This window comes from Stegostoma tigrinum, chromosome 11 (assembly GCF_030684315.1).
Source record: "Stegostoma tigrinum isolate sSteTig4 chromosome 11, sSteTig4.hap1, whole genome shotgun sequence".
NCBI lineage: Eukaryota > Metazoa > Chordata > Chondrichthyes > Orectolobiformes > Stegostomatidae > Stegostoma > Stegostoma tigrinum.
The window spans coordinates 349,750-364,717 of record NC_081364.1 but is presented as its reverse complement, the minus strand read 5'-3'; the positions used below and the strand labels follow the sequence as shown (position 1 = coordinate 364,717).

At 48.8% G+C, this 14,968-nt stretch overlaps 1 protein-coding gene across 2 annotated transcripts in view; it reads left to right on the top strand.

Annotated features, from left to right (window-relative positions):
- The first annotated feature begins 6,177 nt into the window (after positions 1-6,177).
- The window catches only part of rft1 (RFT1 homolog), a 93,941-nt gene continuing 85,150 nt past the window's right edge, over positions 6,178-14,968 (top strand). Inside the window, exons 1-2 of one of the 2 annotated variants that reach the window (XM_059649674.1) lie at positions 6,178-6,511; positions 10,373-10,419. In XM_059649674.1, the coding sequence (XP_059505657.1) occupies positions 6,449-6,511; positions 10,373-10,419 (110 nt within the window). In that variant the 5' untranslated portion in view covers positions 6,178-6,448. Of the gene's footprint in view, positions 6,512-10,372; positions 10,459-14,968 lie in introns of both variants that reach the window. The other variant, XM_059649673.1, reaches the window with a different exon arrangement.

Below are 14,968 nucleotides of genomic sequence, written 5' to 3'. Positions count from 1 at the left end.
CCGACCTTAGTGTCGTCTGCAAATTTACTAACCCATCCTTCTACGCCTTCATCCAGGTCATTTATAAAAATGACAAACAGCAGTGGGCCCAACACCGACCCTTGCGGTACACCACTAGTAAGTGGTCTCCAGGATGAACATTTCCCATCAACTACCACTCTGTCTTCTTTCAGCAAGCCAATTTCCGACCCAAACTGCTATATCTCCCACAATTCCATTCCTCCGCATTTTGTACAATAGCCTATTGTGGGGAAACTTATCGAACGCCTTGCTGAAATCCATATACAACACATCAACTGGTTTACTCTCACCTACCTGTTTGGTCACCTTCTCAAAGAACTCAATAAGGTTTGTGAGGCACGACCTTCCCTTCACAAAACCGTGCTGACTACCCCTAATCAATTTATTCTTTTCTAGATGACTATAAATCCTATCCCTTATAACCTTTTCCAACACTTTACCAACAACTGAGGTAAGGCTCACTGCTCTATAATTACCAGGGTTGTCTCTACTCCCCCTCTTCAACAGGGGAACCACATTTGATATCCTCCAGTCATCTGGCACTACTCCTGTAGACAATGACGAGTTAAAGATCAATACCAAAGGCTCAGTAGTCTCCTCCCTGGCTTCCCAGAGGATCCGAGGATAAATCCCATCCGGCCCGGGGACTTATCTATCTTCACCTTCTGAAGGATTTCTAATACCTCTTCCGTGTGAACCTCAATCCCACCTAGTCTAGTATCCTGTTTCTCAGTACTCTCCTCGTCAACATTGTTGTTTTCCTGAGTGAATACTGTTGAAAAATATTCATTTAGCGCTTCCCCTATCTCATCTGACTCCACACACAACCTACCACTATTATCCTTGATTGGGCCTAATCTTACTTTCGTCATTCTTTTATTCCTTAAATACCTATAGAAAGCCTTTGGGTTTACCCTGATCTTATCTGCCAACAACTTCTCATGTCTCCTCCTGGCTCTTCTGAGCTCTCTCTTTAGGTCTTTCCGGGCTACCTTGTAGCCCTCAAGTGCCCTAACTGAGCCTTCACATCTCATCCTAACATAAGGCTTCTTCTTCCTTTTGACCAGAGATTCCACCTCCTTCGTAAACCACGGCTCCCGCGCTCTACAGTTCCTCCCTGCCTGACAGGTACATACTTATCTAGGACACACAGGAGCTTTTCCTTGAATAAGCTCCACATTTCTAATGTGTCCATCTCCTGCAGTTTCCTTCCCCATTCTATGCTCCCTAAATCTTGCGTAATCTCATCGTAATTGCCTTTCCCCCAGCTATAACTCTTGCCCAGTGGTATACACCTATCCCTTTCCATCACTAAAGTAAACATAACAGAATTGTGATCGCTATCACCAAAGTGCTCACCTACTTCCAAATCTAACACCTGGCCGGGCTCATTACCCAGTACCAAATCTAATGTGGCTTCGCCTCTTGTTGGCCTATCTACATACTGTGTCAGGAAGCCCTCCTACACACTCTGGACAAAAACTGACCCATCTATAGTACTCGAACTATAGTGTTCCCAGTCAATATTTGGAAAGTTGAAGTCCCCCATGACAACTACCCTGTCTCTCTCACTCCTATTGGGAATCATCTTTACTATCCTTACCTCTACATCTCTGGAACTATTCGGAGGCCTATAGAAAACTCCAAACAGGGTGACCTCTCCTTTCCTGTTTCTAACCTCAGCCCATACTACCTCAGTTGACGAGTCGCCAAACATCCTTTCTGCAACTGTAATAGTGTCCTTGACCAACAATGCCACACCTCCCCCTCTTTTACCGTCCTCTCTGTTCTTACTGAAACATCTAAATCCCGGAACCTGCAACAACCATTCCTGCCCCTGCTCTATCCATGTCTCCGAAATGGCCACAACATCGAAGACCCAAGTACTAACCCATGCTGCAAGTTCACCCATCTTATTCCGGATGCTCCTGGGATTGAAGTAGGCACACTTCAATCCAACCTCTTGCTTGCCGGTACCATCTTGCTTCCCTGAAACTTTATTTCGGATGTGTCGCTGTAACACTCAGTTTTCACATGCAGGGCCCCGCCCTCACACTCAGTGTTTGCAGCCTGGTTTCGCCAAATCTGGAGTACTGTGCCCAGTTCTGGTCACCTCATTATAGGAAAGACGTGGAAGTGTTAGAAAAGGTGCAGAGAAGATTTACCAGGATGTTGCCTGGAATGGAGGGGAGGTTTTATGAGGAAAGGTTGAGAGAGCTAGGGCTTTTCTCTTTAGAACGACGAAGGATGACAGGTGACTTGATAGAGGTGTAAAAAATCCAGAGAGATATAGATAGAGTAGACAGCCAGAGACTTTTTCCTAAGGTGGAGGTAGCTACTACAAGCGGGCACAGTTTTAAAGTGAAAGGAGGTAGATAACGGGGAGACGTCAGAGGTAGGTCCTTTACTCAGAGAGTAGCCATGGCGCGGAATGCATTGCCGGAGAGGGGAGTGGAGTGGAGTCAGCCTCATTAGGGGCATTTAAGCGGCTATCAGATAGGCATATGTATGATAGTAAAAGGTAGAAATTGAGGCTAGATAGACCTTAGGTTTAGGGTAAAAGCTCGGCACAGCATGGTGGAGCGAAGGTCCTGTACTATGCTGTACTGTTCTATGTTCTACACTCACTGTTTGCACTCGGGGCCCTACCCCACCCTCTGTGTTCACACGCAGGGCCCTCCCTCGCTGTCCGTGTTCACAACTGGGAGCCTCCCTCACAGCGTGTTCACATTCGGGGCCCTCTCTTACACATGGTGTTCAGACTAGGGCCCCTCCCTCACGCTCGGAGCCTTCAGGCTCGGTGTTCGCAAACAGGGCTCTCCCTCACAATCGCTGTGTACACTCGGGCCCCTCCCACACTCTCTGTGTTCACAACTGGGGGTCTCTCTCACACTCTGGTCACACTCAGACTCACACTCGGGGTTCACACACGGGGCCCTCCCTCGCGCTCGGTGTTCACACACGGGGCCCTCCCTCACGCTCGGTGTTCACACACAGGGCCCTCCCTCACGCTCGGTGTCCACACACGGAGCCCTCCCTCACGCTCGGTGTCCACACACGGGGTCCTCCCTCACGCTCGGTGTCCACACACCGGGCCCTCCCTCACGCTCGGAGTTCACACACGGGGCCCTCCATCACGCTCGGTGTTCACACTCAGGGCCCTACCTCACAGACGGTGTTCACACTCAGGGCCCTCGCTTACACTTGGAGCCCTCCCTCATGTTGGTATTCACACTCAGGGCACTCCTTCGCGCTCGGGGCCCTCCCTCATGAATGGTGTTCACACTCGGGGCCCTCGACTCCCAGGCAGTGTTCACACTCGAGGCCCTTCCTCGCACTCATTGTTCACACTCGGGACCCTCCCTCATGCTCGGTGTTCACACTCGGAGCCCTCCCTCATACTTGTTCACACTCGGGGCCGTCCCTTACGCTCGGTGTTCAAACTCGGGGACCTCCCTCACGCTTGGTGTTCACTCTCGGGGCCCTCCCTCACGGGGCCGTCCCTCACGGGCAGTGTTCACACTCGGGGCCCTCCCACACGCTCGGTGTTCACACTCGGGGACCTCCCACACACTCGGTGTTCACACTCGGGGCCGTCCCTTACGCTCGGTGTTCACACTCGGGGACCTCCCTCATGCTCCGGGCCCTCCCTCACGCTCGGTGTTCACACTCGGGGACCTCCCTCACGCTTGGTGTTCACACTTGGGGCCCTCCCTCACGCTTGGTGTTCACTCTCGGGGCCCTCCCTCACGGGCAGTGTTCATACTCGGGGCCGTCCCTCACGCTCGGTGTTCACACTCGGGGCCCTCCCACACGCTCGGTGTTCACACTCGGGGACCTCCCACACGCTCGGTGTTCACACTCGGGGCCCTCCCACACTCTCGGTGTTCACTCTCGGGGAGGAAAGTCAGGAAATATATCAAAGAAAAAGAGACAGCCTATAAAGTGGCCAAGAGCACTGGGAAATCAGAAGATTGGGAAGGCTACAAAAACAAACAGAGGATAACAAAGAGAGCAATAAGGAAGAAGATCATATATGAGGTTTGCTAGCTTGTTATATTAGAAATGATAGTAAAAGCTTCTTTCAATACATAAGAAACAAACGAGAGGCAAAAGTAGATATTGGGCTGCTCCACATTGATGCTGGAAGGCGAGTGATGGGAGATAAGGAAATAGCTGAAGAACTTAATAAGTACTTTGCGTCGTCTTCACAGTGGAAGACATGAGTAGTATGTCAACAATTAGGGAGAGCTGGGGGCAGAGTTGAGTACGGTAGGCATTACAAAAGAGAAAGTGCTAGAAAAGCTAAAGGGTCTAAAAATTGATAAATGTCCTGGCCCCGATGGGCTCCATCCTAGAGTTCTGAGGGAGGTGGCTGAGGAAATAGCGGAGGCTTTGGGTGTGATCTTTCAAAAGTCACTGGAGTCAGGGAAAGTCCCAGATGATTGGAAAATTGCTGTTGTAACTCCCATGTTTAAGAAAGGATCAAGGCAAAAGATGAAAAATTATAGGCCGATTAGCCTAACCTCGGTAGTTGGTAAAATTCTAGAATCCATTGTCAAGGATGAGATTTCTAAATTCCTGGAAGTGCAGGGTCAGATTAAAACAAGTCAGCATGGTTTTAGTAAGGGGAGGTCGTGCCTGACAAACCTGTTAGAATTCTTTGAAGAGGTAACAAGTATGTTAGACCAGGGAAACCCAGCAGATGTTATCTATCTGGACTTCCAAAAGGCCTTTGATACAGTGCCTCACGGGAGGCTGCTGAGCAAGGTGAGGGCCCATGGTGTTCGAGGTGAGCTACTGGCTTAGATTGAGGATTGGCTGTCTGACAGAAGGCAGAGAGTTGGGATAAAAGGCTCTTTTTCAGAATAGGCAACCGGTGACGAGCAGTGTCCCGCAGGGGTCAGTGTTGGGGCCACAGCTGTTCACCTTATATATTAATTATCTGGATGAAGGGACTGGGGGCATTCTGGTGAAGTTTGCCGATGATACGAAGATAGGTGGACAGGCAGGTAGTACTGAGGAGGTAGAGAAGCTGCAGAAAGATTTAGACGGTTTAGGAGAGTGGTCCAGGAAATGGCTGATGAAATTCAATGTGAGTAAATGTGAGGTTTTGCACTTTGGAAAAAAGAATATAGGCATGGACTATTTTCTAAATTATGAGAAAATTCGCAAATCAGAAGTGCAAAGGGATCTGGGAGTGTTGGTCCAGGATTCTCTAAAGGTTAACTTGCAGGTAGAGTCCGTAATTAAGAAAGCGAATGTAATGTTGTCGTTTATCTCAAGAGGGTTGGAATATAAAAGCAGTGATGTGCTTCTGAGGCTTTATAAAGCTCTAGTTAGGCCCCATTTAGAATACTGCGTCCAATTTTGGGCCCCACACCTCAGAAAGGACATACTAGCCCTGGAGCGTGTCCAGCGAAGATTCACACGGATGATCCCTGGAGTGGTAGGTTTAACTTATGATGAACAGCTAAGGATCCTGGGATTGTAGTCATTCGAGTTTAGAAGGTTGAGGGGCGATCTAATAGAAACTTACAACATAATGCATGGCTTAGAAGGGGTGGACGCTAGGAAGTTGTTTCCGTTAGGCGGGGAGACTAGGACCCGTGGGCACAGCCTTAGAATTAGAGAGGGTCAATTTAAAACGGAAATGGGGAGACATTTCTTCAGCCAGAGAGTGGTGGGCCTGTGGAATTCATTGCCACGGAGTGCAGTGGAGGCCGGGACGTTGGATGCCTTCAAGGCAGAGATCGACAAATTCTTGATCTCACAAGGAATCAAGGGCTACGGGGAGAGTGCAGGTGAAATGCCCATCAGCCATGATTTAAATGGCAGAGTGGACTTGATGGGCCGAATGGCCTTACTTCCACTCCTATGTCTTATGGTCTTATGGCACTCCCACATGCTCAGTGTTCTCACTCGGGGTGCTCCCTCACGTTTGGTGTTTACGCTCGGTGTTCACACTCAGGGCCCTCCCACACGCTCAGTGTTCACACCTGGAGGTCCTCCCTCATGGGCAGTGTTCACACTCGGGGCCGTCCCTGACGCTGTGTTCACACTCAGGGTGCTCCCTCTCGCTCGGTGTTCACGCTCAGGGCCCTCCCACGCGCTCAGGGTTCACACTCGGGGCCCTTCATCACGGGCAGTGTTCACACTCAGGGCCGTCCCTGACGCTCAGTGTTCACACTCGGGGCCGTCCCTCATGCTCAGAGCCCTCCCTCACGCTCGGTGTTCACACTCGGGGCCCTCCCACACTCTCGGTGTTCACACTCGGGGCCCTCCCTCACTCACCGGCGACGGGTAAAACCCAGGCTCCGCCCTCGCTCCCTGTGGGCGGTTGGAGAAGCGGAGGCTGTCCCTTTGCTCGGTTTCCGGGAGACAGTTTAGGCGGAACCGGGGCCTGGGGCCTGGAGCCTGAGCGGCGATGCGGACCCGGGAGGCGCTCGCGAGCGCCGCCAAATTAACATCTTACAGCGCGGGCCTACAGGTACCTGGAGCCCGAGTCCTGGGTCACCATGGCAACACTTACCCCCCCACCCGCGTCTCCTGTTACCCCCTCACTGCCCTCCCCTTACCCCCATCTCCACCCCCCACTGCCCTCCCCTTACCCCCATCTCCACCCCCCCACTGCCCTCCCCTTACCCCCATCTCCACCCCCCCACTGCCCTCCCCTTACCCCCATCTCCACTCCCCCACTGCCCTCCCCTTACCCCCATCTCCATCCCCCCACTGCCCTCCTTTTAGCCCCATCTCCTCCACCCTCCCCACTGCCCTCCTCTTACCCCCATCTCCTCCACTCCCCCACTGCCGCCTTCTTTCCCCCTTCCCCTCATCTCCACCCCCCCACTGCCCTTCTTTTACCCCCTTCCCCTCATCTCCACCCCCCACTGCCTTCCTCTTACCCCCGTCTCTGCCACCCCCCCACTGCCCTCCTCTTACTCCCATCTCCTCCACACCCCCACTGCCCTCTTCTTTCCTCCTTCCCCCCCATCTCCTCCACCCCCCGACTACCCTCCAGTTTCCCCCTTCCCTGCCCAATCCTCCACCTCCCCCCCGTTCCTAATTCCTCCCCTGACCCCTCCTCCACTCCCCCAAGCTCCCCCATTTCTACCCCTTCAGAGTACAAGCTGTCTTTTCCTCTTCTGATAGAGTAAAAGGGTGTCGAGGGAGAGAGTAGGTCCCCATAAAGACTAGCTTGGCCACCTATGCGTGGATCCACAGGAGATGGGGGAGATTTTTAATGAATGTTTCTCAGTGTTTACTGAGGACAGAATCATGGATGCTAAGGAGATAAGGGAAACAAGTGGGGATGTCTCGGGTCTCACACACATTACCAGAAAGGAGGTGTTTGCAGCCTTAAAGCACGTTAAGGTGGATAAATCCCCTTGGCCTGATCAAGCCCATCCTTGGATGTTGTGGGAGGTAGGGAAGAAATTGCAGAGGCTCTTGCAGGGATTTTTGCTTCATCTTTAGCCGTTGGGGAAGTTCTGGAAGACCAGAGGGTGGCTAACGTTCCATTATTAAGAAAGGTAACAAAGATATGCCAGAGAACTACAGGCCAGTAAGCCGACATCGATGGTAGGCAAGTTATTGGAGAGGATACTGAGGGACAGGAACAACCAACATTTGGTTAGCCAACATAGTACATTTGATAAGGCATTTGATAAGGTTCCCCATGGTAGGCTCATTCAGAAGGTCAGGAGGAATGGGATACAGGGGAACTTAGCTGCTTGGATACAGAATTGGCTGGCCAACAGAAGACAGCGAGTGGTAGTAGAAGGAAAATATTCTGCCTGGAAGTCAGTGGTGAGTGGAGTTCCACAGGGCTCTGTCCTTGGGCCTCTACTGTTTGTAATTTTTATTAATGACTTGGACGAGGGAATTGAAGGATGGGTCAGCAAGTTTGCAGACGACACAAAGGTCGGAGGTGTCGTTGACAGTGTAGAGGGCTGTTGTAGGCTGCAGCGGGACATTGACAGGATGCAGAGATGGGCTGAGAGGTGGCAGATGGAGTTCAACCTGGATAAATGCGAGGTGATGCATTTTGGAAGGTCGAATTTGAAAGCTGAGTACAGGATTAAGGATAGGATTCTTGGCAGCGTGGAGGAACAGAGGGATCTTGGTGTGCAGATACATAGATCCCTTAAAATGGCCACCCAAGTGGACAGGGTTGTTAAGAAAGCATATGGTGTTTTGGCTTTCATTAACAGGGGGATTGAGTTTAAGAGTCGTGAGATCTTGTTGCAGCTCTATAAAACTTTGGTTAGACGGCACTTGGAATACTGCGTCCAGTCCTGGGCGCCCTATTATAGGAAAGATGTGGATGCTTTGGAGAGGGTTCAGAGGAGGTTTACCAGGATGCTGCCTGGACTGGAGGGCTTATCTTATGAAGAGAGGTTGACTGAGCTCGGTCTCTTTTCATTGGAGAAAAGGAGGAGGAGAGGGGACCTAATTGAGGTATACAAGATAATGAGAGGCATAGATAGAGTTGATAGCCAGAGACTATTTCCCAGGGCAGAAATGGCTAGCACGAGGGGTCATAGTTTTAAGCTGGTTGGTGGAAAGTATAGAGGGGATGTCAGAGGCAGGTTCTTTACGCAGAGAGTTGTGAGAGCATGGAATGCGTTGCCAGCAGCAGTTGTGGAAGCAAGGTCATTGGGGTCATTTAAGAGACTGCTGGACATGTATATGGTCACAGAAATTTGAGGGTGCATACATGAGGATGAATGGTCGGCACAACATTGTGGGCTGAAGGGCCTGTTCTGTGCTGTACTGTTCTATGTTCTATGTTCTATGTTCTAAGTCATGTCTGACAAATCATTGGGAGTTTTTCAAAGAGATAACCAAGAGGATGGATGAGGGTCAGGCAGTGGATGTTGTCTATATGGACTTTAGTCAGGCCGCTTACAAGGTCCTGCACAGCAGGCTAGTCATGAAAGTTAAGTTGCATAGTATTCAGCGAGAACTGCTATCTGGATTCAAAATTGGCTCAATGGTTGACAGCAGAGTCTGATGGTTGAAGATTGTTTCTTGAACAAAGGCCCGTGTCTAGTGGTGTGCCACACAGATCAGTACTAGGACGTTTGTTATTTGTTATTTGCATGAATGATCTGGATGTGAACGTACAAGGCATAATGAGTAAGCTTGTGGATGATGCAAAATTTATGAGGTATCATTGATAGTGAAGAAGGTTATCAAAAATTACAGAGGGATCATGATCAGATGGGCAAGTGGACTGAGGATTGGCAAATGCATATTAATGCAGATAAGTGTGAGATGTTGCATTTTAGAAAGTCAAACCAAGGAAGGACTTATACAGTGAAGACAAAAATCAGAGTTAACGTTTTGGGTCTGGTGACCTTTCCTCAGAACCCAGACCTGAAATGTTAATTCTGCTTTTTTTTCTTCACAGTTGCTGCCAGACCTGCTGAGCTTTTCCAGCAACTTCTGTTTTTGTTCCTGATATATATTATCCACAGTTCTTTTGTTTTTTATTTAGGACTTATACAATAAATGATAAGGCCCTGAGAAGTATTGTGGAAGCGAGGGACCTAGGAGTACAAGTACATAGTTTGTTGAAAGCGGCGTCACAAATAGACAGAGTGGTGAAGAAGGCATTCAGCATGCTGGCCTTCATCGGTTCAGGCATTGTGTATAGGATTTGTGATATTATGTTAGCTGGCCTTCATCCATTGAGGAAATGAGTGTAGGAGTTGGGATGTTATGTTACAGTTGTATAAATCATGCTGAGAGTGCACTCGCAATATGTGTACAGTTTTGTTCACCCTGTTATACTTAAGCTGGAAAGTGTGCAAAGAAGTTTTTTATGAAGATGTTATCAGGACCAGTAGGCCTGAGTAAGAGGGAAAGGTTGGCCAGAAAAGGATTTTATTCCTTGGAGTGTAGGAGAATGAGAGGTGACCTTATCGAGGTGCATGAAATCATGAGGGGCATAGAAAGGATGAATGCATATTGTCTTTTTCCCAGGGATAGGGAATTGAAAACTACACGGCATAGGTTTAAAGTAAGACGAGATAGATTTGAGAGAGACCTGAGGGGTAACTTCTTCACGCAGAGAGTGATGCCTATATGGAATGGGCTACCGGAGAAGGTGGTTGAGGCAGGGACGTTAGCAACATTTAAAAAACATTTCAGTAGGTACGTGGATGAGAAGGGTTTAGAGGGATATGGACCAAATATGGGCAATTGGAACTAGCTGAGTGGGCACCATAGTCAGCATGGACCAGTTTGGGCTGAAGGGCCTGTTTCTGTGTTGTATTACTCTATGACTCTATGTGGGTAGTTTGGTTGTTGAACAGATTTCTCACTTTTTTGTCGTGACTGTCAGGTGCTGTTTCGACTGCTCAGCTTTCTGTTGAATGCATACACCCTGAGGTACGTTTCAAAGGAAACCATTGGCGTTGTTAACGTGAGGTAAGAACTTTGCATTTCATTCTGATTCCTCTTTCACCTCTTTTCAATTTCACCCTCACTATTCAAAAATCTAATTTCCTCACAGACTTTTCCTAATATCCATGTACAGGCAGACACAAAATGATCATGGGTGTCATCATTGATGCAGCAGGAAGAGCTGAGTAGGCAGTTCAATGGCCTGTCCACAGAATTTGCTGAGATGATCCTTTTGGCCTTTCAGGATGTGCTATACCCTGCTTCACATTTTCTGGATACTTTCGCTCACTTGCAAAAGGCACAGGGTGGCTGGTTCACACTTATGAAGTCTCTGGCCCACTGAACATAGAACAGTACAGCAGAGTACAGGCTCTTTGGCCCACAATGTTGTGCTGACCTATTATCCCACTAAGATCAAACTACCCTGCATACCCTCCACTATCCTCCACGTGCCTATCCAAGAATCACTTAAAAGTCTCTGATATATCTGAGATAATAGGAACTGCAGATGCTGGAAAATCCGTGATAACAAGGTGTGGAGCTGGATGAACACACAGGCCAAACAGCATCCTAGGAGCAGAAAAGCTGATGTTTCGGTAAGGGTCTAGGCTCGAAATGTCAGCTTTCCTGCTCCTCTGATGCTGCTTAGCCTGCTATGTTCATCCAGCTCCACACTTTGTTATCTCTAATGCATCTGACTCCACTACCATTGCTGACAGTGCATTCACATGCCCACCACTCCCTGTGTGAAGAACCTACCTCTGACATCTCCCTTATACCTTCCTCCAATTATCTTCAAATTATGCCCCTTGTAATAGTCATTTCTGCCTTGGGAATAAGTCTCCGACTCTGCGCTGTATGCCTCTCATCATCTTCAATACCTCTGTCAAGCCACATCTCATCCTTTTTCACTCCAATGAAAAACCTAGCTCCCTCAACCTTTCCTCGTGAGACCTGCCCTCCAATCCAGGCAACATCCTGGTAAATATCCTCTGCACCCTTTCTAAAGCTTCCACAATCTTCCTGTAATGAGGCGACCAGAACTGAACACAATATTCCAAGTGTGGTCTAACCAGAGTTTTATAGAGCTGCACCAGAACTTCGTGGCTCTTAAATTCAATTCCCCTACCAATGAAAGCCAACACACCATAGGCCGTCTTTACAACCCGTTCAACTTGGGTGGCATCTTTGGGGGATGAATGGATGCGGACCCCAAGATCCTTCTGTTCTTCTACACTCCCAAGAATCCTGCCATTAACCCTGTTTTGTGCATTCAAGTTCAACCTTCCAAAATGAGTCACTTCACACTTTTCTGGGTTGAATTCCATCTGCCACTTCTTTGCCCAACTCTGTATCCTGTCAATGTCCCGTTGCAACCGACAACAGTTCTCCGTGCTGTCCACAACTCCATCAATCTTCGTGTCATCAGCAAATTTACTAACCTACGCTTCCACTTCCTCATCCAAGTTATTTATAAAAATCACAAAGAGCAGAGGTCCCAGAACAGATCCCTGCGGAACATCACTGGTCACCGAGGTCCAGGCTGAATACTTTGCATCTACTACCACCCTCTGTCTTCTATTGGTCAGCCAGTTTCATATCCAGACAGCCAAATTTCCCCGAATCCCATGCCTCCTTACTTTCTGAATGAGCTTACCATGGGGAACCTTATCAAATACCTTGCTAAAATCCATATCCACCACATCCACTGCTCTGCCTTCATCAATGTGTTTTGCCACGTCCTCAGAGAATTCAAAAAGGCTTGAGAGTCATGGCCTGCCCTTCTCAAAACCATGCTGACCATTTCGAATCAAACTCTGCTTTTCCAAACAATCATAAATACTATCTCTCAGAATCCTCTCCAGTAGTTTGCCTACCACAGAAGTAAGACTGACTGGTCTGTAATTCCCTGGATTATCCCAATTTCCTCTCATGAACAAAGGAGTGACATTTGCCACCCTCCAATCATCTGGCAGTACTCCAGTGGACAGTGAGGATGCAAAGATCATTGCCAAAGGCGCAGCAATTTCTTCCCTTGCTTCTCCTAGTACCCTTCAGTATATCCTGTCTGGCCCAGGGGACTTAGCTATCTTCATGCTTATCAAAATTTCTAGCACATCCTCCTTCCTAACATCAACCTGTTCGAGCATATCTGCCTGTTTCATGCTGCCATCACAAACATTAAGGTCCTTCTCACTGGTAAAACTTAAGCAGAGTATTCATTAAGAACCTCCCCTACCTCCTCTGACTCCACGATTGCGTTGCCTCTGCTTTCCGTATTTGGCCTTACCCTCACTCTGGCCATCCTCTTGTACCTCACACAAAAGTATAGAACGCCTTGGGGTTTTCCTTTATCCAACCCGCCAAGGCTTTTTCATTCCCCTTCGGTACAAGAAAAAGGCAGATGGGTTACAGTCAGGGGACAGAAAGGGAACCGGCAGGCAGAGCAGGGATCCCCTGTGGCCATTCCCCTCAACAATAAGTATACCGTTTTGGATACTGTTTTGGGGGGGGAGGTGCGACTTACCAGGGGAAAGCAGTGGGGCACAGCTCCCTGGCACAGAGTGTGTCCCTGCTGCTCAGAAGGGAAGGGGGAAAAGGAGCAGAGCAGTAGTCATTGGGGACTCCATAGTTAGGAGAACAGATCAGAGGTTCTGTGGGGACGAGAGAGACTCACGGTTGGTGTGTTGCCTCCCAGGTGCCAGGGTGCGTGATGTCTCTGATCGTGTTTTTGGGATCCTTAAGGGGGAGGGGGAGCAGCCCCAAGTCGTGGTCCACATTGGCACCAACGACATAGGTAGGAAGAGAGATGTGGATTTAAGGCAGAAATTCAGGGAGCTAGGATGGAGGCTTAGAGCTGGCTCCAGGGATGGTGCAGGAGGGAGGGTTTTGGATTCTTGGATAATTGGGGCTCTTTCTGGGGTAGGTGGGACCTCTACAAGCAGGATGGTCTTCACCTGAACCAGAGGGGTTCCGATATCCTGTGGGGGGGTGGAATTCACTAAGGCTATTTGGGTGGGTTTGAACTAATTCAGCAGGGGAATGGGAACCAAAATTGTAGTTGGAGCATAGAAAAGGTTGAGAGTAGGGAGGTCCGAAATAAAATTTCAGGGAAGGAAGATGGCACCGGCAAGCAAGAAGTTAGTTTGAAGTGTGTCTACTTCAACGCCAGGAGCATTCGGAGTAAGGTGGGTAAACTTGCAGCATGGGTTAGTACCTGGGACTTCAATGTTGTGGCCATTTCGGAGACATGGATAGAGCAGGGACAGGAATGGTTGTTGCAGGTTCCGGGATTTAGATGTTTCAGTAAGAACAGAGAAGATGGTAAAAGGGGTGGAGGTGTGGCATTGTTGGTCCAGGACAGTATTACAGTTGGAGAAAGGATGTTTGGCGACTCGTCAACTGAGGTAGTATGGGATGAGGTTAGAAACAGGAAAGGAGAGGTCACCCTGTTGGGAGTTTTCTATAGGCCTCCGAATAGTTCCAGAGATGTAGAGGAAAGGATAGCAAAGATGATTCCCAATAGGAGTGAGAGAGACAAGGTAGTTGTCATGGGGTAGTTCAACTTTCCAAATATTGACTGGGAACACTATAGTTTGAGTACTATAGATAGGTCAGTTTTTGTCCAGTGTGTGCAAGAGGGATTCCTGACACAGTATGTAGACAGGACAACATGGAGCTAATTAGATTTGGTACTGGGTAATGAGCCCGGCCAGGTGTTAGATTTGGAAGTAGGTGAGCACTTTGGCGATAGCGATCGCAATTCTGTTATGTTTACTTTAGTGATGGAAAGGGATAGGTGTATACCACTAGGCAAGAGTTATAGCTGGGAGAAAGGCAATTACGATGAGATTAGGCAAGATTTAGGGAGCATAGGATGGGGAAGGAAACTGCAGGGGCTGGGCACATTAGAAATGTGGAGCTTATTCTGGGAAAAACTCCCGTGTGTCCGAGATAAGTATGTACCTGTCAGGCAGGGAGGAAGCTGTAGAGCACGAGAGCCGTGGTTTACGAAGGAAATGGAATCTCTGGTCAAGAGGAAGAAGGCGGCTTCTGTTAGGATGAGATGTGAAGGCTCAGTTAGGGCACGTGAGGGTTACAAGGTAGCCAGGAAAGACCGAAAGAGAGAGCTCAGAAGAGCCAGGAGGAGACATGAGAAGTTGCTGGTGGAGGAATAAAAGAATGACAAGAGTAAGATTAGGGCCAATCAAGGATAGTAGTGGGAAGTTGTGTGTGGAGTCAGAGGAGATAGGGGAAGCACCAAGTGAATGTTTTTCAACAGTATTCACTCTAGAAAACAACAATGTTGTTGAGGAGAATACCGAGATACAGGCTACTAGACTAGGTGGGATTGAGGTTCACAAGGAAGAGGTATTAGAAATCCTACAGAGTGTGAAGATAGATAAGTTCCCTGGGCCGGATGGGATTTATCCTAGGATCCTCTGGGAAGCCAGGGAAGAGATTGCCGAGCCTTTGACATTGATCTTTAACTCGTCGTTGTCTACAGGAATAGTGCCAGATGACTAGAGGATAG